This window comes from Echeneis naucrates, chromosome 19, assembly GCF_900963305.1.
Source record: "Echeneis naucrates chromosome 19, fEcheNa1.1, whole genome shotgun sequence".
Classification (NCBI taxonomy): domain Eukaryota; kingdom Metazoa; phylum Chordata; class Actinopteri; order Carangiformes; family Echeneidae; genus Echeneis; species Echeneis naucrates.
This window is the reverse complement of record NC_042529.1, coordinates 8,168,416-8,195,325: the sequence shown is the minus strand read 5'-3', so window position 1 is coordinate 8,195,325 and position 26,910 is coordinate 8,168,416. Positions and strand designations below refer to the sequence as shown.

Here is a 26,910-nt window from a genome sequence, read left to right as displayed (position 1 = left end):
AAATTTTTGTGTCTTGGATGCAGCCAATTCACGCTCACAGGTGCTCACTCTCTCTGGGACACTCAGTGAGATTGGCAGAATGAGACAAGCAAAGTGCCCTACCATTAGCTTATTGGACAGTCTGGTCAACACAAAGCTGTGTGACTCAGTGTGCGTGTGTGCGTGCATGTGTTTCTTTTTCTCTCTGACACTGCCAAGCCGGGGAGACTCAGGCTTGGATGAAGTTATCATGTTGCACACCTGGTGTAATTGTCCTCTGCACAGAAAACTGAACCACAGATAATTGAATAATTCCAAGTGTGTGTGTGTGTGTGTGTGTGGCACGTGTACTTGCAAATGTTGTTTGTTTTAACCTACGGGCCATCCACTTCATTTTTACAATGTTATGCAAGTCGTTTATCACATTAAGGCACACAAAACTGATTTAAAATGTTTAACCTGGCACTCCTTGCATCCCGTGTTTAGGTGAGTAAAAATGAAAAAAGTGAGTGTCAGGAAATGGTGAAATAAAGGAACAGTGCTGAAGTTTTGCTTTGGTCTTGATAGTGCACCAGCGCGGTTCCATTATGCGCTGCCCTGTAAGCTGAGAGTTACAGTTCACATGTTCTTTGTCCTGGCGAAACCCCCTCCAGCCAGACAATGAACCTCTCATGGCACATCACTCTGCATAAGGCTGCCAGCCGTTTGCCGGAAACCGAAAAGAAGAAGAATAAAAAAAACAAACAAGAACAAGAAATTCCTCGTCCTGTTTTGCCAGCAGTGGCGCTGTGAAAGACATCAAACTACAAAGAGACAGACACTGACAAAACAGCACACTGACTGACAAAAAGAAACAGACAGATGTCGACTGTGACAGTACAAGGGAAATATTTTTATTTGTTGTCTTTTTCTGCGCACACGCATACGCAGTCTGTTAGAGTTAAAATAACAAGGTTTCATCAGTTGCATGCGATGACAGGAGGCTGATCACAAACACTAAGGAAGTGAGAAACTTTAAACAACATGTCAACATCTCTCACTTTCACTTATTGTTTGGTTAAGCTTCTGTTTTGTTTCCTGTTTTCACTATTTTAATACACGCACAGATTCATATGCTCCGTCGCTGCCTCCGCAGTTTTGAGGTCAGAACTTCTTTCCTATCTTCAGTTTATTTTTTTGTTTGTTCCTCAGTCCTCTCCTTGTTCTTTTCAACCGTTTCCTGTCTCCCAGGTTGTCATTGTCTCTCGCTTGTATCCTCATTTCCATCCTGTCCTCCAGTCTTCTTCTCATTGTCTTCCTGTGTCACTAAACAATAGTAAGAGGTCGATGATGCTTAGTAAAAATACAGACTTTCACAGTGCAGGTCACGATCCCGCATCATGCTCCTTTTTCTTTGTGTGTTTAGCAGAAGATGGAGTCTGGCAAAGACTGTCTCCTGCTCTTTACTAATGTAATTCCTTTTTTTTTTACCTTCTCATGCTCTCTGTTCTCTCCCTCCCTTTCTCTGTTTCCACTGAATCTCCCCATTTCCCTTATTCTCCTCTCCTCATTTCCTTTGTCTGAGCCTCTCTCTCTCGGTCGGGTGCATTTCCCCACCCTTTGAGGAATAAAACTTTTTGAAGTTCTACCAGAGGAGAAGTGTTTCTTCAGCCCTAATACACTTCATCCCGGTTACTGACGCTTACAGCATGGCCTACTATCGTTTTCCACAGTGCTCTGATAAATTTATTAGAGAATTAAACATAAGGCTGCAACTCCGTCCAACACATACAGTCTCACACTTGGGCTGGTTCTGAAGGAGACAAGTCAACAACCAAGGATTAATAAACAATCCTCTTTACTGATATACTTGGTTGTATATTCCTCAGCTCATCTATATTGTTTACACTCGAAAAAAATACAGCATCATCATGATGATGCTCAAATTTCTAAATAAATTATACTGTTATTTAGGTAATATTGTTTGTTTTGAGCTGTAATTTTTAATCCAGTGCAACTGTCTGTTAAACTTAAATCATTTATGACATCAACATGCAGATCAGTGGCAGCCCCTGCCAAACACCCAGGGGGCGGGGGGATTAAATTAAATGACCTATGCTGTGAAATTTCACATTCCTTCTTAAATAAAGTAACATTTTTATTTATAGCACCACTTAAGAAAATTTTTCAGCAAGTATAGTGTTTTCTAGATCAAGGAATGTAGCCCTGACACTTAGCTTTGAAAACTCTGATACCTAAAAACGTATGTAATTTTTAATGACTTTTAAAGGATTAGTTAATTTCATTGCCATGTCATCCACGTGCAGTACTTGCAATCTGCTGGACTGTTGTGTTAGCACTCACACTTATGGGTGTGGCTAATTTTGTGATGCTAATTGAGTAATGAATACAAATATCCATGTAGTTAGCAGCTACAGAGCTGACACAAAAACCTTTGTGCTTGGCCAAGTTTAATTTACTGTTATTCTAATCCATGTAGTGTTTGCATCGTTTAGAAACAAAAGAAGACTGTGATTAAAGAAAACGTGCCATAAACAAAATTTATAGCAAAAATAAATTGCTTTCAGTGAAATATATAATATGTCCACAAATACCATGCCCATGCAGGCACAGGGAGAACGTGCAAAGTCCACACAGTTTGTGGGGCAACAACGCTGACTACTATGCTCCTGTGCTGTCTTATATTTAGATATTGGCAATATAATACAACAAGCTGCAGCACAGCCTGTCCAATATAAATGTACTGTTGCAAGCTTTCCATTAGGGACTCTCTTGATGGATCCTCTCATGTTTTGAATTCATATTAGGTTTTAGGGTCCAGACTGAAAGACTCGGCAGGTATACCATTGAAGCAAATACACTTCTTTATTAATCTGTGTTGTTGCCTGTCCTAGTCATGTTCTCGATATTGAATGCTGTGTGGGAGTCAAAGTTTACTGCCACTGTTTTTAGGTCAACTCTTGACTCTGTTTGTCAAAGCATCAGTGGAAGGGTTAACTAGCTAATGCGTGAATAACAATTGAAAGAATTGTACCATGTATCATGGACTACCAAAGATTAATTTTCTGGTCATCTTTGTCAATCATTCTATTTTTTGCAATAATTAGGACTTGCATGATATTAACGACTGAGAAGCTGTAAATTAATAAACATCTAGTCCCATCCCTGAAAATCCTTCCTCTTTATTACTGGAGGTAGAGGAAGCCCTCCATTAACCAGAAGATCAGTGGTCTGAGGCCTGTCTCCGTCAGCCCACACATACAGAGGCTGCAGTGTGAATGTGGCTTGTAGCTTTATGAGTACAGCCCATTCAAACTTTAGATGGTGAAAGCCATCTGCTTCTCTAAAGTTTCAGGGGTTTTTCCTCTGCTGGCTTTCACTGACATCTTAATAACAGTCCACCACACCTGCCCACCATTTGGGATCTATTCAAGCACCTGAGTTTGATTTTGTAAGCTCTATTAAAGGGCTGTTACCACGAGCATGGTGGCATGGTGACTCTAAAGGGTGCCTTTCAAATGAAGCTGCTCCCGGTTCAAGCCACAGTGACACAGTTTGATTCAGTTGAATATCACAATTAGATTTTTGTCATCAGCCAACTCTGTATCCACTCAAGGGGTAGGGCAATAGTAATCTCCACCATGGGAACTCCATCAATCAACTCAAACAGGCAGTAGGTTTTTGCATCACGGGAAGCAGTTAATGTTGTGCTTATTGAAAGCCCATCTGAGTTTAGTCTCACTCAGAGTTCCAACTCAGGATAATCTCTTTCTGGAGGATGAAACAAACCAGCATTACTGTGCAAAGGAGCTGATTAACATTTGAACAAAACAATACTGAAGAGGAGAATTAGTTTGTGTAAAGTGATTTCTGTGGGTTCATATATTATTATATTTCATATAAGGGTATTGATAAGTTTGCAAAACTTCCCACAGAATAAAAGAAAAAAGAAAAAAGGGGCTCTTTATCACTGAGCAGCAACTAGGAATTAACCCAGAACGGTCCAAAAATGTCACCTGCAGATTTTATATCTTTTTGAAAAATGAAAACTTTGATGGCTTATTGACAATTATGTCCCAAGTTGACCTGACTGATTTAGAATTCAGTAAAATGCACATTGTCTAGATACACCATGTTACTTGAAAATCTTGAGCCTGAAGTTACAGCTGAAGCAAAGAGCAAACATTCACACCAGTTGATAATCCCATCTAGAAAATGTGGACACAAAGGACAAGTTTTTATTATGATTTCTCCAGTGTTGTGTGAAACACACTGCTCTTATTAATTACTGAGGATTAATGACAATAGCTAAAGTATGATTGGACAATGGCTGTTAATGAACAGTTGCAGACAAAGCTGGACCAATATACTGTAATACATCTTTCTAATTTCCTCAAGTATATTCAGGGGACAATTTATACTCTCAAACTTTGGGCTGTGGAGCCATGTAAATAATGGCTTTCTCACCCGAGTGGAACAGAATGAATATGACAGAGTACTTTGGGGGGGAACAACCATCCTCAATTTTACTTTACCACAAAGCAATCAAAGAGCAATTTATGGATATGCACACATATAGGCCCAGGCAGTAAAAAGATGTTGCTTTGACAGAAATCTTTGAAGAAACCTTTTATTTTTCCTTTATTTTCTCCCCTTTATTTTGTGCTGTACATGTCCTCCCTACAGAATGTAATTGATTTTAATCAAAGCAACACACATCCACATGTATCAGTGTGACGTATAGTATATAGCTACATCGAATTTCACTCTGGCAAATGTTCAGCTGCAAGATCCAGGTTGTTGTCTGGCCCTGCTGGCATTTCACATTGCACAGAATATTTCCCTTTCTATCATCATCCACAGGTTTCTTCACTTTCCATTGTGGTGGCAGTCCCTAGGAAACAATCATTTGCTTTGATCCACGGGCACAGAGTTTGATCAAAGATTTCGGATTACGTCGTAGCAGCCGTGAAGAGCAACCACAAATGAATATTAAATGCCATCTGAGCGTTAAATTGCAAGGGTATCTCATCATAGGGATGTACTGGAGTGCACTGTCAATGTCGAAAGCGTATTTTCATTCAGTGTTTACTCCTGTAAGGATGGAGCAGCGCTGGATTGTGTACAGGTGGCCTAAACTGAAAGACAAAACTAAAAGCTAAGCTAGGTTTTTCCACTATTTGTGTACAGGGCCATGAAGGACACCAGAGGTTTCCATGCTGATGATTTGCAGCCTATTTGAATTAAGTGATTGTGATTGTGTGTGTTCTAATCTCCTCCCCTCTCTCTGCAGCTGGATGCCTGGTGAAGCACGGTGGTGAAGATGGTTAGAATGAACTTAATGGGGCCGCTGTCGTGGAGCCGGGTCAAATGGCCAAGTATAAAGCAAGCGGGAGTCCTTTGTCTGCTGCTGCTATCAACCTGTCTCGGCCAAGACACAGAAGGTAAGGGCAGTCTCTCCGACCGTCCCCTCCCCCCTCTGATTGTACACTGCTTTTTCAATCATTCCTTTTGTCTTTGTGTTAGTTTCCTCTCTTTGGCTTCATTTCCTTTTTCTGACTAAGGACTCTGAGGTGAGTCAGTTCTGCTCTGCAGGGATGTAGTATCAGAATAACACTCATTAGTTCGAGGCTTGTTGTAGGTGGTAAGCACATCTCAGTCAACTGCAGTGTCACAGGATTTTCCTGAGTCAATATTTATCCCCTGTGTTGCCTGATAACCACACATGCTGTGAAAGGGAAGTTGTGTCTTCAGTTTTACATTGTATTAATCCATCTGCTCAGTTTTTTCTTTCCTCTTTTAAGTCAACATTAATTTCTTTTACCCGCTTTACAATTAATACTTACTTACTGCTTGAGTCACACTGTTAATAATTGATTTAAATACATTTTACAACTAACTAGTGTGTAGTGTAAAAAGAAGTTATAGCGTGATGAAAAAAATTCCCCTTACTCTTGATGTAATCAAGTGATCTTTTTAACTCTTCTCTATGCATTTTCTCTCAGTTGTTCATATCCATAGGTTGTTGCAAGTTGCAGATGTGAATGGATTATCTCTTATTATTCAGTCCATTTTTCCACCACTGTGGGGCTCCCAAACAGAAATTGCTGTGGATTTTGCAACAGTAAATAATTGTTACACTCTTTTGTCAAACCAGATGGATAGCAATTAGAACGTGTGCCAACAGCATCCCATTGCAACTGATTAAAGGGGGGGGGGGGGGGTATATCATTAAGTCTTATATTTATATAATTGAGTGTTGAATAACAGAATGCTATTGAACTTGTAACAATTTGCAGTTCATTTTGGCGCCTCGTGGCAGTGTCCAAGTTTGAACCTAGCAGTAACTGAAACAAGGTATGACAGAAATGAAGTCATTAGTAATGGGGGCTCAGCAAAATGCTCTCTTGACTTTATGCTCAATTTGGCAGAATATTAATATTCCGATTAACTCTTAGTCCTTGAGATTTATCTGGCTGGGATTTAAATGATGGGGGGCCGCAGCCAAAGGTGAATCTGTGTGAATGTGTGTGCCTCTCAGGTGACGTAGAGTGGGAGCAATGCGCAAGCATCGGCCATGCCTGTAAAGTGAGTCCACTGAGAATTTTGTAAGTGAAAGTGTTCTAGATCTCTTTTCAATTCAGATCTCTCTCTAGACTCAGCTTTCTGCTCGTCACACCTGTTCACTCATGTTCAATTAGGCCTAGAAAGCTTTGTATCCTCAGCTGTTGGCAGGGGCTCGAAAACAGGATTGCCGGCGTTAGTCTTGTAGATCTGCACATAACAGAAACAGTATGTTTTAATGAGCCTGGGTTTGCAATTTGACAGACGATATTTTAGTCGGTTTGGGTCCTCTCATGACATGAGTGCTGGTGTGTTTTTAATGAGCTCCAGTCCCACGATGAGCGGTTGATTTTAGCTGTTTGGACTGCTGCCTGACAGTGTTAGTATGTTTTAATCAGCCCGGTTCCTAAGGTAAGAAACTTTTCCACTTTTGGTTTCCCGAGTGACAAAAGTCCCAGTGTATTTATAATGAGCCTCGATCCGGGTGTGAGAAAACCATACAATGTGTCAAATCAGCCTTTTGGCTGGAAATTTAACAGGTCCAAAACCTTGTGCTTCTGTTTTCTGCCCTAGAAACTTGTCATAACTTGTATGATAACTGATTTAGATCATTATATTTTTGTGCTCATTACTGAAGTCACATAGGTTGTTTACTCCAACTATTGTTATTAGGTGCAATTTTAAAATGACTGATTGGTACCAGTATTGTATTGGGAACAGACAAAAATGTAGACCCTCTGGTCTAGTGAATTCCTGCACTTGGCTATGCTTATGAATTCATTTGAAGCCCGTGGTGTGCAGGCAGTGCCTCAGTGGTTGTTTTAATTGAATCTGACTTATCTCGGAATGAGAACAAGTCACAACAGAATGCGTGTAGAGGGTTATACTTGAGTCGTCGTATATTGAGTGCGATGTTTGTATATCTCTTTCTTTTATGAAACCTTCATGCTTATGAGTCTGGTTTTGCACCTGTGTGATTGTATGTGACAGCTCCTGGGTGAAAATAAAACTTTGTGCTAGTTTGTGTGTGTCAACACCATTACCTTCCTCATTTTTTATTTCTTTTCTATTCCTAAGTTGCTCCTCGCGCAATGTCTTTCTTGGGACAGCCAGCTCTCTGTCAGGTGCACTAGAAAACACATAAATGTCACTCCACAGTGTGACTGTGGCCCTTCCCCAAACCAATTCAGGGTTCGTCACTCTGGGTGAAGTCACGCTTACAGCTCTGTAGAGAACTCTGTATCAAGAGGGAGAGTACCTTCACTGTGAGTTGAAACAAGCCAGGAGAAACCACATACTACCCCGATTCACCAGACCACATATTTTCTATTATTTAATAGCATTATTAAAATCACTTTTCGAGCTAATGTGTCTGTCATGTAACATCTGCAAAGCCATTCTTGAAATATATTTTTAAACCATGCAAATTCCATCCCATCTCTTGTCACTGTGAGTTTAATTTAGGTAAGAACAGTTTTTTTTCCTCCATTCTCTTGCGCTCACATACCTGGGGGATGTCAGTAGTTATTATACTTATTGAGTGGTTGTCTACCTGTGCTTGCTAGCTGACTCTTAATATGATGAATCTTCCATAAAACAAGAAAACGGAGACAGATTGCAGGTTCTGGGGCCATGTTTGCATGCTGCTTGCATTAATTGTCCATCAATAGTACTAAACTGAGTGATAATTCCATCCTAAAATACTCACTTCAGTCTGAGTCATTGCCAACATCTCTTTTATTGTGCAAATCAGAAAGTGCAAAACAAAAAGCTTGGAGAGCTACAATTATAGTTTTACATGCCACTTGCTAACATTTGAGTGTACTTTGAAGTGATTTCACATTTTTGTCAAGCTTTTTAACCTCCTCAGTGTCTGCCCCCTATACTGAAACACATAACGCATAATACATAACGTCTAATACAGTCCAGGATGGTGGAGGTATACTGGACCTATAAAGTTCATCAGGAGGTCCATTCATATATTAGATTTAGGTTTAGATTGTGTTATTTTGTGTGCGTATGTTATTTAGATGGTCAGCATTAATGTAAGTTGTGGCTGCAGTGTGAGTGAGTGTGTGGTTGGACTTTGATTTTTCATATTTATTACGTTTTTGAATGTTTGTCTGCTGCCACTACATCTGTTTCTGTCTCAGCAGCTCCTGTTTTCCCAACTATCTCTGCATATTCAAGAGACCTTGGCCATATTTATTCTATTGATTCAATTAACTTTGCCACGTGACATTCACAGACATGCAGCGCACACAGCCACATAATGTATCACCATTTTGACATTGTTCTGGAAAGCCCTCCGTAGCTGAATAGTATCATGAAGTGTACGCCCACTCGCTGTGAATAAGATAAGTTCAAAGTTGAGTGGGTGACATTGTCAAGAGTAGAAGGATTAAGGGGTGAGAGAACCTCTCAAGTGGAATCCTTAAATCTTTTCGAAAGTACATATTCTCTTTTTGAGAGTGAAGTGAGAAGACCACTATTAAATTCATTTAAAGCCCTCCTTGTCCTATCTTAACATAAAGACTTAGTAGAAAGTAAAAAAACAAACAAACACCTTACTGCCTTATTTATACACTTTACTTCATCTATACTAAGCACTCATAGCTAGCTCATTCAGCTAGCACATGTGAGCAAAGATATTTGTTTCAGCTTGGTTTATTTATTCATTATGCTGAATAGCAGTTGGAAAACTGTTTATGCCAGCTGAAATCCAAACACCGACCTCTTAGTGTGATGCTGTTCTTCTAGCAACCCAACAGTCAAGTGTGGTTTTAAATGATGGGTAAAGCTAGATGGTCCCCCCAGATCATATTTAATTTGATCCATTTTTGATCATGTTTGTCACAAGAATACACAAAAATGTTTAGCATGCTACAACAACACAGGGACAAAGGTTCAAAGCATATCCAGTGTGTCAATAAATCATCCCTCTGTAAAGCTACCAGTCATCACCAGCACTGATTTTTATCGTCGCTTTTGCACTGACAAAATATCTCAAGCTGTTTCTTTGAATCTTTTTCGATGTTTGACATCTTTACAAAAGAATCAAAACCCAGCATCCATCTGTCCACAACAATGTGCACCGTTTGCATACGAGCCCGTGGGGTTACCCCAGGTGTGTTTATGTATTTCCACCATGTGTCCTCAACACAAATCGCAGCCTGATTACCACCACCGCTGCTGTCAGTGGCGTTCAGGCCCACACTGGCTGGGAACGGACCTGACAAACTGAGACAGAGAGAGGAGGAGGGAGAGGGGGACGCAGTCAGGATAATGGATAAGTCAGAGCAGTGACAAAGTGGTGATTCCTCCAGCATTGAGCCCTGTATGTGTCTCTGTGTTGTGTTTTTTTTTTTTTTTTTTGGCATGTGTGCATGCGTCTGTGGTTTTTGGTTTGGTTTTTTTTGTTTTTTTTTTCCCCTTCCATGCGTGCGTGTGTGTGCGCGCGCGCGTGTGTGTGTGTGTGTGTGTGTGTGTGTGTGTGTGTGTGTGTGTGTGTGTGTGTGTGTGCAAGCAGGTCGACAATCTGTTTTCTCCGGAGATACATCAATCTAACACAAGGTCACACTGTCTCTCTTTCATCTCTTTCTACTCCTCTCCTCGGTGTGTCCTCCTGTACTCACCCTCCTCTTCTTCTCTCCTCTCCCAACAAATCAACTCCCCTCCAATTTCGTCCCTTATCCTTTTTGGGGTGCAGGGGAGCTGGGTGAATAGTGATGGATGAATGGCGGGATGGTTGGGCAGAGGAGAGGAGATGGAGAAGAATTGGACCCCAGGGAGGGGTGTAGATTGGTGTACCTGCTGATGGAAGCTTAAAAAGGACATGACACAAGAACTTTTAAAGGAAAAGAAGAAACAGCTTCTTGTGTCTGTCTGCTCCCATATTTCAACCTTTTACTACTACTCCTCTCAGTTCCCTCTCATTTCAAAGACTCTCACACGTATTTTTAGAAGTAAAACTGGTCAGCCAGCCAGTCAATTATTTAAAGAAACCTTTCTGATACGTGGCTAGAAATGTAGTGAGTGTTGACACTATCGTTAAGACGATGAAAGAAATGACTAGTTTAAATAATGTGCTTTTCAATATGTAACTTATCTCTAATCGGCTCTTACTGGCTTGTGTTAATTAAATTATATGAAAAAAGTCCAATTTGTAATTAACTTCAAAATCTTGCAGAACGGTGCTAATGACTGCACACCTCCACATCCTGTGGAAATGCAACATTCACACAAGCACTTCTGAATTACAATATGAAGTCACTCCGGTTCCAGTAATAAATTCTCATTAATTTAATTGTTACTTGTTAATGGAGACAAACACATTTATGCATCTTTAGCAGTATTTTTAAAAGGTGTTCTTTTCTTTTCTTTTCTTTTTTAATAAAATCCCACTAAATCCAACTGCATTTTTAATACAATAATGTTTATTTTAATTTTCCATTTTTCATCCTGATCTTGTGGCCATCAATCAAGTGTTGGAGACTATGAGCTTTTCCGAAATCTGCTCAACACAGATGCCTCTCGAAAAGACACCCCTTTTGCCTTTATTGTTACGCTGTCCAAATTACTGCAGCATATTTTGAAGTTTGCCATCGCTGGGTCTTCACATTCAAAATCTAGACCCCAGGCAAGGTAGCCAAGCGAGTATTAAACAGATGGTAACAAGCCGAATCCAGTCAAACACAACTTCAAACTAAATGAGCACAATTTTTTCACAATATGGCATGACAGAAAGAGAAAAATGATTTAAAAAATTCAGTAACTGTTTTGAACTTATGTTAGAGGGAAAATGCTTTGGCTGAAATGAGAAAGGGAGCAGTCATTTTACAAGAATATTCACACTCGAGCAGTTTTTTTCCTGCTAATTTGACAGTTTTCACACTGTTTTGAGATATTGTGTCTATACATAATCGGTGTAAGGATTTTTACGTATGTTTGAACTGCTTCTGCTAAGCCAGGCTAACTTGTTGCTAACTTCATATTGATGATATCCTCTTGAGACCCGGAAATTAATTTTTGTCCTCTGTAGTGGACAGAGATTCCCCGTCTGCATGTTTAAATGTTTTATGTTTGAGATCAGTGATGTCGTGTTGTCCTCTGCAGGGCACATGCTAGAAAATGTAATATTAATTTAATTTGCTAAAATGTTTTCTTTTTTAGAAATGTGTTCCTTACCAGCCCCATGCTTAATTTATCCCCAAAAAGTCAAAACGAAAACACTTTTTTTCCCCTGGGTCTCAGGAGGAAATCGACATTAGTGGTACCACTCTCTCCTAACTCTCAGCAAGACGTCACATAAGTTCATTTCCCAACTTGTTTGTTTAACTTAGATTTACTAGGTTCAACTTCATCCTATTCTATAATGGATTAATAAAAAATAAAATAAAATAAAAATAAAAACAACAGAACATAATTATCACCAGAAGACACCGACTGCTGCTGTTTCTGTCATCTGATATTGAGCTCACAGTGCATTAGTCACAGGCTCAATCTTCAACATCATCAGATGAAATGACTCAATTATTTCAGTGGAGGCAGGCCAGTGCCATGGCTCAGATGGATCAGGGATGCCTGTGATATCCTTCACTGTCATTTGGGAAGAAACCATCCTCAGCGGGACTGTGGCTCATTCTAGTCAGTGTTGTCTGATACTATCACTCACTCTAATTTCTTATTGGATTATGTGCGCTGCAATTCTGCTATAATTAGTATTCGGGGCTTCTTTTCCACCTCTGCTTTACTTCCCCAATATTTCATTGCTCTGCTACACATACTGTATATTGAATACATAATTTCCTCAGAAATCATTTTTAATGTATATTGGCAAGGTATAGACAAACAATGTGAGTTTTGGTATAATGCTTTTTTGAATTGATGCAGATTGAAAACAATTTCTGGTTTTTAAGAGAACTGCTGAATTATTCCTTATTATTTGTAATATTTTGACAATAACACAACATTAAAAGCTCTAATTAATTCCTTTGTTGTTGGCAGCCTGACAGCTTCTCTCCGTGGAGCGACTCAGACTGCATAAGCAAGGAATCCTGGCTCAGTCCAAAGTCAGTGTTGTCCAGATTCCCTCTCTGAGTCACAGTCTGGATGTGTATATTTTATGGTAACTCGAGTATGTGTAAACTTTAAAGCGGCGCTCCTTAGCAGCGTGTCTGTGTGTGCGTCATGGAGATGGTTGCTAAGCTGCGTTTGTGTGTTGAACAGTAGCCGAATCTCCTCTTGGGTTCAGGGTGACTGCTGTGGTCTACAGGACGTAGTCACAGCCACTTAGCACTCTCTTCTTTGCCCTCCGTTGACTTTGTTCTCAAAGGGAACTTTTTCCTGTCATCCTTGGCAAACTGTACCTGCTTACTCTGCCTGCCAAATTTAGATGGAAAGAATTTGAATAGTAAATAAAGAAGACATTGATTGGAGTGGGCAGAAATACATTTGAAATAGCACATGCTTTTCTCATTGCCTACCTTGATATTATAGATAGGTCTATTTCTGAAGGTCTACGTCATATTTTTCTATATGGCCCACACTTTGAACACTTCACCCTCATTCACACATTGTTCCATGGAGGTTTTCTTCAGCTCGACAGAAACCTGGCATTAGAATGATTTTGTCGCTAGCACATGCACAAAGCCATTTCAGTGATTATATTTTTCCGAAACTTTGAAAGAGAGGATGGTAAGTGCAGGATTACAAGTCAAGATGTGAATGCTTGCAAGAGGACAAGTAGATATCAGAAAGGAAGGAAATACACAGGTAAACTTTTGAGGGTGAGCATGAGTAGATACTTTAAGGGGGACAAGTGCCTGCAGACAAGAGAACACTAATACTGAATATCTCTATCAAATAAGTGTGCTCTTATGAGGGAATATATGTGAGAGCTGTTTCAAAGACAACTGCAGAATTGGCATTTCAATGCAACTCACTTTTGATCCTGAAATTTTGTCCTTTTGCAGTTTTTCAACAGAGTTAACGGTTATGGAGAGAGGAGAAGTATGGTTTAAAGCAGGAGCTGCTAAAAGTATGTGGCAATTTAAAGGATTAATTTAACAACACGGACACATGCTTTAATCAGGATTCTACTTGTAGGCCATGCCTGTACAATCTCTTTAAATTTAAGGCACAGTGGGATTGACTCTATCTTATTTCATTTCCAGAACGTACATATCTGGCTGGTCTGCTTCTTTAAATTACAACGCAGTGTGTTTACTGTTTCATCCCAACTAATTTTTATTATTTTAGGGGGAAAGTATACTGACAGGTGGCGAGAAGGAGGTAGATGAAATGAGACAGAGGATGGAAGAAACCGAGGGAAGAGAGAGAGCGATAGAGGGGGAGACAGAGATGCCCCATAGAGAACAAATGGCTGGTTAGTAATAGATGAGGGGCATCAGCTTACACTGAAGGATAAAAAGGCAGTCAAGCAGGGTATACACATCTGTCATCTGCTGTTAACACACACTCGCACATGCACACACACACAGGCCAGCTGGTAAAGTGTGATGTAACTAGTGACTGTTGTTCCAGGGCTCATGCATCTTTCTGGATTGCTAACCTGAGATGCACCCTTAGAAAAGTACTCTTGATGAAAGCTTCAAAATGGAGAAGATGCAAGTTTTACGTTGCCTCAAAATATTTTTTGCATTCAGACTGATCTGTCGGAAGTTGGTGTGTTGGTCCAGTCCGGTAATACAACTGGACAGGACCAACCATTCAGGGAGATGCTCTGCAGATACCACTAGGGAGAGATGAAGTGATGCTTGACATGATGCATTTACTGCTTCTTTCCCCTTTTAAAAACCTGAGCTCCAAGTTAGGCAGACCTCCGCCTGAATAGGCCACCAGTGATGCTGTGTCCTGTGCCGTGGTCTACTACATAATAGATAAGACTACTGTATATCATGATACAGCTCAGCCTTTCTCTGTGGATCAGAGTGAATGCAAATTACTGTCAGGATATGTACAAACCTAATCGAACAAATGAAAATTTATTTCATAGGAGCACTGAAATATCGCGACTGAGCATAAAACCTGGGTTTAGTGGTTATCTTTCACAGAGGAAAATATAGCTGGCAGGATTTCTCAACATTGCATTAGATATATGTATATAGTACATAAATCTGCCAAAACACGTAAAGCATGTGTCGATGTTTTATTCTTTGACACCTACAATCATAAGGCAGGAGGGTGAGACCATTGTTTTGTGTCTCTAGCTCTGAATATTCGGAGAGAGAATGTCAGTTTTGGATATAGTGTTAATTGCTTGTTTATATTCTTCCTGAGTGTCCGATGAATAGATCAACATCAGCCTTATGGTGGCTTAACCATGGAATTTATTTTTAGGATTAACACATGAAGCCACCATCTACACAAGCCGGCAGATGTGTGATCTTCAGTATCGGTATCTTATTGTGCATACCCAGTGTACATTCTCTCCTTTACTTTGGTGCTGTAAAGTGGTGAGATTTTCCAAATTGGAATAAAAGAAAGCTTAAACAGCGTTTGTTGTGAGTGGTCAGTTTTATATCAGCTTGTCTGCGAGCGAAAGAAAACATTCTTTTACTTTGCACTGTGACAAATTGGAAAACCAATCATTTTCAGACACTCAGATAAGATAATTCGGAGACGTAGAACAGTTTAATCTATATTTGGGAACATTCAATACCATTTCCCCTCACAAAAAACAATGAATCCTGAGATAATCTATAATGTCACACAGTTGTAAAGCTTAATCATGAAGGGGAAGAGAATGAGAAAGAAATAGAGAGAGGGTGTGATCATTGTTCCGTGAAGTCTATTTTCTAGGTGAGCAGATATCCGTCTTTCAGCCTTCCCGTGGGATTCCTCCCAACTATCCTGGAGAGCCGAACAATAAAGTTACCCTGTCTGGTGAATGTGGGTGTTCTTGTATTTCCTGTATCCTGCCAAGGACACAAGGATAAAGGAGAATCCTCCCCCATCAATGCAACCATTTTAAGCCTCCGGCTCAGGTTAAGAATTAAAAATGATAAGAATTGTAAATACAGTAATTGTGAGAGGCGGCTGTGAATGTACGGTAGGTTGAAAAAGCTTATAGAGATAAACACATCAACATGTATACTGCACATGCGGGCACATGAGCACATTTTGTATTTGCCTGTATGCAGTTGGTCTACTTGTATCTTGTGCCACCCCACCTCCCTTTTTCTCTGAGGTTAATTCTTATCTTTCATGATTTTTTTTCTTCCTATGCTTTTATTCCTCCTTCCTCCTTCCTTGACACCTGCGAAACTTTTCCACTTCTCATTTCTCCCTCCTGATGGGCCATGGACGTTTCTTTTGGCAGACTGGCAATACGAGGGTAAGAACTGTTTCTTTTCTCTTCTTTTCTTCACCCTGTTCAGTCATTGTGTTAGTTCATTAACCCTTGCTAACCCTGCAGAGAGGTTTATATAGAGTTATGACTGTCCTCATTGGGGAAAATATGGATCTACTTTAGTTTATTTTTTTTTTTACTTTTCTCTGTGTGTGTGTGTGTTGTCTTTGACCAGTTTTTTTTTTTTGCCTCTGTCTTGAAAGAGTCTCAGTTCTGTCCATCATAATTTTATTTCGCCTGGACTCTTTGTCTTCCCTCATTTTCTTCTTTTTCTAGCCCCTTATACCTCAGTTCTTATCTCCACTCCCTTATTTTCACCTTTTGTGCTTTCAGTTCTTTGTTGTTGCCTCTCTTAACTACTCGCCATCTCTGATACACGTTCCCCCTAGACACACACACACACACACACTTGTACATATATATATATATAAAACCTCTATTGCATTTCTTTTGGGTTGATTGCTGCAGTTCTTGTCTTTAAAAGGGAGAAAAGTCATTTAAAAAAGTGTTTTCTGTCAAATCCTACATTCATGAGTAACAGTCATAAAGTGAAACCATTCATATGTTTCACAACACAATGTTACATTCCAAGCCACTGTCAAATGGACAGAAAAGAATCTCAAGACTGTATTAATGCTAACTCTTTTTTTTTTTCTTCTTCTTCTTCTTCACCCTCCTAGAATGTAAACTGTCTCGGTCGGGTCCTCCTGCCACAATCGTTGCCATAGATGAAGAGAGTCCCAACGGTAAAGTGTTTTATTTCTTAGTTCTATATATAATCCTGAATAGGTTTAAAGAGTTCACCTCAGTCAAAGGAGCACTTTGTCTGATATTTTTATAAGCTAATCATCACCTTTTATGATACGTGAAACAAACATCGCTAGATGATCTTGACCTTTTCAGCGGCTGCTGATTGGCGTGGCAGGTACCCTACACTCATTCATATTCATTAGGCTTGTGCCAACGGAGTCTTATCCCTTCTGCGGAGTGTAAGACACTAGGTCATTCAATTTCAGCTACACCGCTGTGCATTAGCATAAACAACAAAAGAGATATGAGTTTCTCCGTATGAGTGCATACTTGTGGTAGAGAATGATTCCATTTGTGAAACGCCTTAAAGGAAAAGTAAGACAATCTAGAAGATATGCTTATTTGCTCTCTTGCTGTGGCCTGGAGTGGGAGATCGTGCCATTCTTTGTGTAATTGTGTTACAGCAGCCAGTCAATTAGCATAGTTTAACATAAAGACAACAGAACCCATCAACCAACATTAAAGTCAACAATAAATGTGCTATGTCTTATTTGTTTAATTAATTCCTGGTTGACAGGAAGTCTTTTACTCATGACAACAAATACCTTTACTCATTAAATAATTCATTCATTCATCTTCTACTGTTGCCTGCAACCTTCTTGTTGTGGGTTAACAGTGCTCACCCTTATGCTGCCGTGCTTCCAAACTCCTTAGTCGAAAATCCCCAGTCTACATAGCACCATATTTTTAAGCAATCTGCTCCACCAATACAAATCAGTTAGCTCCCCAGGTCACATCACAAGTCAAATTACTTACTGAAATAGTCCCACGCAAAGTGTCCTCTAAATGTTCTTATTTTATTATTTCAGGTTTTAACAGAGATGTGTTTTGTCTTCATTAGTTGTGGAGCAGCTGTATGTAAATTAGTTAAAATATCGTGTTTAACATCGTCTTTCTGGAACAGTTTGAGAGTGACCACGGAGCTACAAGGCTACCTGTTGTTTCCAATGTTATTTCAACTGACCCCATAAAGTCAAATACTAGGATTTGAATTGGCTGTATTATGGTGTTGTTTGCACTTGTAACTTACCGTTTTGTGACAGTCTATTCATGTAGCTTTGCCGGTCTAAAGTTTATGCTTTGCTTTATATGTTAAAAATGATCAGCACACATTTGAAGAGAAATGTGGACGAAACTAGCAGCTCTGGAGCTGTGCCGAATAATCAGCAGCCTGTTAAATAAACTCGAACGGACAAAATCATTGACTGGAGGCTTAGAGAGACCGGATCAATTAAAATATCATGAACCGAAACCTCCGACACAATGAGTGCAAGAGGCGAGTGTTGGGTTTTACTAGAACGTAACCACCATGATTGAGATAGGCTCAATGACATTTGGCCAGTGTTCAAAATGTTGAATGTGTTGTCACACAAAGAGCACCCTTTACTGTCTTCCTCGAGGCCTGACTTCTATAGTGATAAGCACAGAGCTGAGGCGATAACACTTCATTATCTTGAGACCCCGGTTTTATTCTCAGACAGCTTGAATTTCTACTGTTCTGCTTTTAATGTCACATTTCCTGTTTTCTGACATTACAAACAAACAAAACAAACATGCAAGGACAACAAAGCGTGAATCTCCAGTAGTTGTAGGGCATATTCGAGAGTTAGCTTGCTCCAGGAATTTTATTTCAGTGTCTAATGTGTCCTTGATTTGTTATTACTGTTATCGGGGAAATGATGGGCGGATTGTTACCTCTGTGCACAGTAAGTCAGACTATTTCCCCTCTGCTTTGAGCAGAGCTAAGATCTCAAAGCTAAGATCTCTGACTTAGTCATACGTAGTACTCCCATTTTGAGCTACTTCACTAAACAAAGAAAAAGACTGCCAATGATTTCAGATGCCTTCTATCTGAGCAACAAAGGAAGTATCCCTTGTTTACTTAACTCAAACAGCATAAGATAATTACTGGAGCCTGGTTTGATGGCAATGCCATTCAGACTGTGTGTATAAATACAAGCACCCAGCAAACAATTCCAGAGTCTGATCAGAGATGTTTCATTGCAGGCTTGTGTGTGTTTATGAGCACAAGTTCAGAGGAGATATCCATCTTTAAACAGATGAGTTTAATCCTTACTTCAGTCACAAGTATATGAGGGCTTTCATCGGCCTGGAGGAAGGCCACCAAATCTCATGGGGGCAGATGAAATGTACGAAAGTTGGTCCGCATGGCTGAATCACACTCTCATCCTCAGCCCTCAGATAACTGTACAGAAACACCAACCTATCCCTGTTTATCATGTCTGCTTTTCAACAAGGTTTTAAATAGTGAGGCCGGAGAGTAATCCTAACTGACATAAAAGAGATTAGCATAGCAACATCAGACGGAGAGGAGAGCACCACCTTCCATCTAGTCAGCTGGCAGGTCTGTATCTGTTATTGATGGCTTCATCACTCTTAAGCTATCCATCTTCTCATTTCATCTGTTTTTCCATTTTTAATGTGTTCCTCTGTTCCCTGGGAATGCAGCAGCCTGGCACTAGTAATTATATGTAGGATTTGTTTTGCATTTCCCACTTGCCGCCCATGTTGGCTGTGTGTGACAATAACAACAAGATTTATTTGTTATTTACAGTATTTACAATCTAATGTGGATTGCTCATGGGAAGCTTGCGGTTGATTATTCTTTTTCCCTCAGAGAATGTCCTTTTTTAATTTATAAGTCTGTCTGTTTGAATTTAATAACTTAAATTAATGCAACATGAATGTTATTTTATTCATATGACGCAGTTAAAAAGCTTTTCTTTTTTTTATCTTTTAGCATAATAAAAAGTTACTGTGTATCAGTGTAAAACTAATAATTTCTAGAACATTATAATGAAAATACTTTATGATTTGTGATGATGCATTCTATATTTCCATTCACCCATCCATCTTTTATCAATACTGCTTACCATGCAGGGTTGTTGGGAGGCTATATGTGTTCAAGATAATTCTATAGCATCTTCACTTTCATTTATGTTCAACTCGAGCAGCTTTTAAGAAAAATCCATATTTTTCAGCCCTGAGTAAAGTCTGCAATTCATAATATCAGTCTCCAGGTGTGAGCAAATGCCCACACACAGCCTGCGAGGCAAAACCCAGGGCAATATAAAGCCAGTAAATCACACATTGCTGCTGCTAAGCTTATTGCTTTGAACACACACACACACACACACACACACTAAGGCAGCTCAGATGAGCATATCTACACGCTTATTACTCTCTTTTTTTGGGGGGGTGGGTGTATCAAAAGCCAGACCGTGACATGTTATTGTTTAGAGAGATTTAAGAAAAGAAATGTATAATATTTTGCAAAGTAAGTGGGCTCTGTATCTACATTGTCACCATAGAGGTTTGGCCATGCAGATTGAGCTGCAGTGTAATGTGTTCCTTTGCCTATTTTTGCATGTGCGACAGTAACAGGATTTCCATAACACATAGAAATAGATTTGTTTATAAATTGTATGTGCTATTTAATGGCCTGTCATGCCATAGGGAGATCAACCTATTGTAGCAAAAGTTACAGTGTGCGCGCATATGGCCAAATGTGTGTTTCCACTGTGTCTAACAACAACAATGCATGCACCTCATGATTTGCTCAATTGTGTGTTGATGCATACGTTTGTGCCTGTGGAGCATTAATCCTGCTAACAGTGCTGTCGAAGGATAATTTAGTGTTGGACTGGTTTGTATGCATAATGCCATGTGGCTGTGAAATAGTGTTACAGATTTAAAAGGAAATTCTAGCTTTAGGGGTGGTGTTAGCAAAAGGGAGAGAGACTTGAGGAATGAGTGACTTTTTTTTTTTTTTTTTTTTCTTGTAGCCCTGGGAAATTTCATAAAAGAAGATAACACTGAAATGAGGAGTGTGATTTTAATAATATCTACTAAAAGTGTGATTAGAACGAGTGGATATGCGTGGGACGGGAAACTACATGCATATTTAGCAGAGACATCCGTGTATCCAGTTCAGCAGGAACCTTCACAATACAACATATACCAATATAATACACACAAAAGGAGTCACCTGATGCCAAATGACTGAATGTATCATTTAGCAGATAATGCTGGAAGCATTGGCTCAGTTCAAGTTCATAAAAACATCTTCACAACTTAATTTCTCTTATTACACATTTAATGTAGAGACAACATGGTTGTCAATAGCAAGAGCTATGGTATAAGGCATTTATTTATTTATTTTTTGGTCCTTCCTTTGACGACTTCTTTTCTTTACAACCCTCTGGAGACATTGTTGACAGGAAATGCCTGTGAGCTTTTCCAAATGAGTTTAGAGTGGTGACAAAGGTGTCGGAGCGAACAAATGCAGCATGACAGACGGGCGGTGTCCAAACAGTGATGTCGCTGATAATAAAAACAAGTAAATGTGTATGAAATCTCAATTACAGAGACATTTGGGTTGAAGGTGCAAGTAAATAAGCTGCCATTACCTATTTTTATTAAACCTATACAAACTTCAGAATCTGAATAATTAATTAATCCCAAGTAGCAAATAAGCTAGTTCCAACTACAGTAAGTGAAAAGACATGAACAACTATTGTGACCTGTAGAAACTCATATATGTTGAATATATGGCCTTAATACAGTTTTACCTTAAAATTGCCAAATCTGTACTTAAGCTGCTTCAACAATAAACTTTACTTTGCAAAATAAAACCCTGCAAGCTTTGTGCACAAAGAAATTAACTTCAGTTCATCTGCTTCACGTTTGCACGCTGAATGACGACGGACTGACTCCGGGCAGCTAAGGACCAATGCCAGCTCGCAGGGTGCATCAGATTTTTCCAAGTTGAGCGGTAATTGCCAAGATTAGACTTTCATGGTTCCAGATTTTTATTGAACTGTGTGTTTAACCTTACAATGCATGAAATTAATGCAGTGAAATTTTGTTGATTTATAATCATAAGCTAGCGAGCAACACTGGCTGTGGGTTATACTTTTTATCCAATTTGTGGTGGTGGAGAAATATTGTCTGCAATAATGAAGAGAGCTTATTTTTGTTTTTTTTTTCGTGTTTTTTCTCAAGTCAGTGTCATAACCAATATCAAAGCAGTGGTTTGAAACCGATTAACTTTCTCATTAGAGTACCTCCATTTGTTAGAGGGGAAAAAACTGCCAGCCGTGATTAACCCAACATCTTTACCCTCAATGTCAGTGCAAATGTATTCAGTTCCTCTCCGTCATGGCAGCGTCGCTTAAGTGCACAATGCTCGCTTCAGACATCACACGCCAGTAACCAACCCACTATCATTGACAAAAAGTGAGTGAAAACAACTTGGGCTGGTGCTCGCTGTTCACTTTGAATCTCTCTCCTTCCTTCACTAAGACCTGAAGGAGCAGGCACAGTACATGTGATGATCACTTTTCAGTCCACGGCTCATACCCAACTGAATCCTCAACAGTGTCTCTACCTTCACTAAAGCTAATGTCCTGTAAAAAAAAAAATGCTATCAATGCATCACCACAGTGCTCATATTCACTCTAATTTCTCCTAATGTCCTCTTTATGCTTTATTTCTATCACCTTCCCATTCAACCTGATTTTTGTCACCTCACTTTTCTCTGCTTTCTTCTTCATTTTTCTTGCCGTCTAATTGCTCTTTTGACTCCAACAGTCTCTCGATGTAGCGGTGCACACACTCACATCTTAATGCAGTATCTGGCTGTACCTTTTAACACGTGGGTCAATTTAATCAGGTGCTGCTGAGTGTGATATTCAGTCACACATCCTATAAAGTGAGGCCACTGTGAAAAGAGCGAATTTATATTAGACTGCCTATAGAATTAAATTAGATAGAGATCAGCTACACAAGCTGGAATCTCTTTGTGTGTCCTTCTTTACCTGTTCTTGTGTTCTTTTACCAATTTGTAAACCAGAAGAGAGATGGCAATAAATTTTCCCTAATGAATTCCATTTTCTATTCCATTTTCATATGAAGAAACCAATTTCATTGAATTTCCCCATTTATTTAACATCAGCAAATCACAGCAATGCATTCGACACGGTTTCCATGGTAGCACAGAAGGCCATGACCTAATTTTATGTCTGACAAATCAGATATGTGATAGTTTTGTGTGTGTGTGTCTGTCTGCGTGCACAAACACACACAAGGATAGTAAAAAATTTCCAGCATGCAGCCATACGTATGTATACACACCCACATGCGCAAAAGCGCAAACACAATCCTGCTTGCTGCACTTATCTCTCTCTCTCTGGCGTTATCGTTCAAGTCTAATTTCAACTCAATCTCTATCTCTCTTCTCTCGCTCCAAGTCAAACAAACACAAAGGTTTGCTGGGGACAGTGACACAGCCCCCCCCCCCCCCCCCCCCCCACCTTGGTAAGCTTTTATGCACATTAACACAGGTTCATGTAGAAAAAATTAGTAACGGGCTGAAAATTCTACAAAGCTTAGTCAGGTGCTGACAGTATCTAACACGCTAACACATTCCACAGTTGTTTTTCTTTTGTTTTTTTTGTCATAGTAATTAAGTGAGCAGGGAAACTTAATGGCTCTCTTATGATTTGAAGCAGAGTCAAGCAGTTACACTTTTTGCTTTAAATAAATTAAAACTCGATTAAAAGGTACTCTCGAAACTATAAAGTTGATGTTCCGACACAAACTAGGAGAATTTTCCACCAGTTTTCATTGACATTGCAGCAACAGAAAGTTTCTGTGAAGCACTGCTGTTTATTAAATTCTACTTTTCCCTTCTTGGCCTTTCACCCCTCGTCCTTCTCCCAAATACCATCCCCGGATCTGTATTGCTTGTGAGATATGCATCGCTTGAAAACATCCAGCACATGACGTGTCATTCTTTTGTTCTTTTTTCATCTCTCATTTCCTCACTTCAGCAGCTACAGTTGACTGTTAAATGGTTTTGTTTTATTCCATCTGTAGCATCTGTCTTATTGAAAAGTTTACCTTTATTTATTCTGAGGGTCTGTTTTTCAGATGGAAATGATGATAAGAGAGGAACAGTTTCCTGTGTCTCTTTCTGAAATGTTCATTGCGTGCTCCAGGTGTTAATATAGAGAAAGCAAACAAATAAGCCCCCATATCTTCTCTGCCTCACTTAATATAATTTCACTGAAATCCGCTCACGTTTTGCTCTCCCATTTTCACTGTTATTACTCTGTGGTTTTACGTCTAATTGCCAATGACCCTAGTCTACAACTGACCTATAATTTCCAGGTATGTACTTATCCTGTGACAGAAAGCTCTCTTTGGTCTTCCTCTGTTTTCTTTTACTGTTGAATTCACTCTAGGGCCAAATCGTTTATCTCATCTATGAATCATTTTCTATTTCCAGGGCTTTGTGTCCTTCTGTTGGGGTTAATATTGTTAATTTTACTGTGCTCTCAGGAACATTATTGGTGGAGAACATGCAGATAAATGGCGTGGCAGAGGGTCCGGATCGTACCATCTCTCTCTCTCTAAGGGATAACCATGACCACTGGGTGATTCTCAACCCTTCCAAACAGGCCCTTTACCTCAACAGCACTGGGCGGGTTCTGGATAGAGATGTAAGGCAACTGAACTATTTAAAATTTTAGTATCATCTGTGCTCATAGTGTTCACAAATTTACCTTGTGGTTTGATTTTTTATTTTATTTTTTTTAAATCATCAATGCTCTTTTTTGCTCTGCTTGGTTTAGCTTCTTAGTCTTTGTCCTTCTGCAAGCCCAGGAGATCATTTAGCGTTACGTTGTTTCAGCACTGTGGCGTTGTTTCTCACTCGACTGCAGCTGATAAATATGGTGGAAGCAGATTTTTATTTTCCCAGCACTTACTGATTCATAAAAAAACAAAGCCTCCTGCTGTTTTGTAAAGTGATTTGGCAGATGTTTTTTTTTTTTTTTTAAGTTGGCCAAAAAACTGTCATACAAAACTGACAATTTTCTATGTAACTACTGTTTATTCAACACTAACACCATATAATCATCCCTCTGTTTCTCTCCACAACAGCCGCCCTCATATATTCAGTCCATTGTGGTTCAGGTACAGTGTACCAACGAGCTGATTGGCACGGTCATCTTACACGAGGTCCGCATCGTAGTGCGAGACCGCAACGACAACGAGCCACGTTTTCAGCAGCCGAGATACTATGTGGCCGTCAGTGAGGTGAAACACTGAAACACACACAAACACATTTGTATTTGCCCTGCCCTGCTGCTCTCTTCATGAACGCAGACACAGATCTCATGGTTGTGAGACCATACTGAGCTTTTCCCATGCTGCTCTTGAGGCCTTCTGCGACTCTCTGAAAATGTAGCCTAGCAATGCTGGACACCGCAATGTATTTTAAATAAAATCCTTCACCAAACAGTATTGTACATGACATTATGCTGTCAGACTAAAGGGAGGTAGCTGAGATTTTGGACAGCTGTGGAAAGGATCCCAATCTGTTATTCGGAGGCTTCCAAAATAGTCTGTGCAATATCTGTTGCTTGGTTAGTGTGTCCTCCACACTCCCAGGAGGCAGAATAACTTGAAATTCAAACTTTAAACTGGATGAGGATACACTTAGCCTACTGCCAGCACAGACAGACCCTGTAGAATATCTTATTATACACTCTTCCACAGCTTGTCTAACTCAATCTGTCTTCTCAACCCCTCTCTCCCTTTCTTGGCCTCTCTTCTGTTTTTGTAGCACCAGTTCCTAATACTTTCATCACCCTTCGCCACTCCCTGCTCTTCATTATATCACCTTTTCCCAACCTTCCCGCCTTTCTTCTGCCCCACACTATAATTTTCTGGTTTTCTTCCTTCCTCCTCCAGCCTGCCACCCATTACAGCACTCCAGTTTCTTGTAAAGTTTTTGCGAAAATTATCCCCTCAATTCACTTCAATGCCTAGCGTTCAGTTGAGGAGGTGCATCGTAAAAAAAGAAACTGTAAAATATGATTCCTGAGCCAGACCAAGGTAATTGCAGTCAGCTCGGTGGTAATAATTAAAGAAAAGTGAATAAATATTTCGATGTGAGCAGTAATGTAAAATCAGAGGCAGATTTATTCAAAAATGTGTTCAAGTCTGCTCATTAGGCAGACAGCTATTGTCTGTAACGTTTTTTTACCCCCAGAACTTTTTATCGCACTGTTCACTATTTATCGCAATAAATGTAATATTGTGAGATGATTTGGGCCTTCATCCTGCTTTATCTACAATAAAACTACTTTTAGTTGTCTGTAACAAACCAGTTTTAACTGCAAGAAAGTTAAGCAGGCAGATTATGACACACACAGAGGCAATATGGTTATTTATGAGAACGTCTAGGACACAATTTATGAGCTGACTGTGAAAGTTTTCGGGTACAAGGTGATCCCTGTGGCTGATTTCATGAGCTGGTGCCAGCAACTGAGTGTAGAGTTGTTTCATTAGAGCCACATCCAAAAGTGACAGCGTGAGAAGTTCTGAATACCATTGTTAAATCAGTGGGTGGAAGAGATAACTCTGTTGAGGGAAATGATGTAACAAATCGCTGGTGCAGCGGCTAAATTAAACTTATTCTCAAATGTTTCTTGTGCTGTCTGGAGATTAAACTTCTGTTTTGACACCTAATCATAGATCCCAAGGCAAGGCAAATAAATATATATATATATGCACAAATTGCTGCCATTGCTGCAGCAATTTGTGCTTGGCAACCTTTTCCTTCAGACCAAGAAATTCCAAGAAATTCCATTAAAAAAAAACAACAAAAAACATTAATCAAATTGAACATCTTCTTACATATCTAGTATCTTTTGCCTAATAAAAAGCGAGGTTCACCACATCCTGTTGCACATGTTGCAATTAAATTGAAATTTAAAGCCCAAGTGAAAGTGAAGAGGTTTTTGAATTGTCACAAAAATAAAATGATGGAAAATAAATGTGGCATTTCTAGTGTGCATCATATGCATGTTTAAGTCATCTTGGGAGGTGTTTAGACAGTTGTCCATCTCTTCTTCAGCATCTGTTCTATCTATAGAATACATATATCAATAATAATTATAACTATATTGCATGTTTGGCTGTGGTTAATGTTTCTTTGGAAGATGCATTGTTTCATTGTTATTTATGACAAGGAAGATAATAAGGAGGAGGAAGATAGTAAGGAAGATAATAAGAAGATGATAAGAAGTAGTGCTAAAGGAAGTTGGTTTGTGCATGGAAGAATTTAAATAAGCAACTTGGCAGAGGAGAAG

The 26,910-nt window shown here is 39.5% G+C and overlaps 1 protein-coding gene across 1 annotated transcript in view; it reads left to right on the top strand.

Moving 5' to 3' along the window:
- The window catches only part of LOC115059626 (protocadherin-15-like), a 144,338-nt gene that overhangs the window by 15,744 nt on the left and 101,684 nt on the right, over nucleotides 1-26,910 (top strand). Inside the window, exons 2-5 of the mRNA XM_029527226.1 lie at nucleotides 5,273-5,423; nucleotides 16,597-16,662; nucleotides 24,092-24,252; nucleotides 24,695-24,850. Of these exons, the coding sequence (XP_029383086.1) occupies nucleotides 5,303-5,423; nucleotides 16,597-16,662; nucleotides 24,092-24,252; nucleotides 24,695-24,850 (504 nt within the window). The 5' untranslated portion in view covers nucleotides 5,273-5,302. The remainder of the gene's footprint in view (nucleotides 1-5,272; nucleotides 5,424-16,596; nucleotides 16,663-24,091; nucleotides 24,253-24,694; nucleotides 24,851-26,910) is intronic.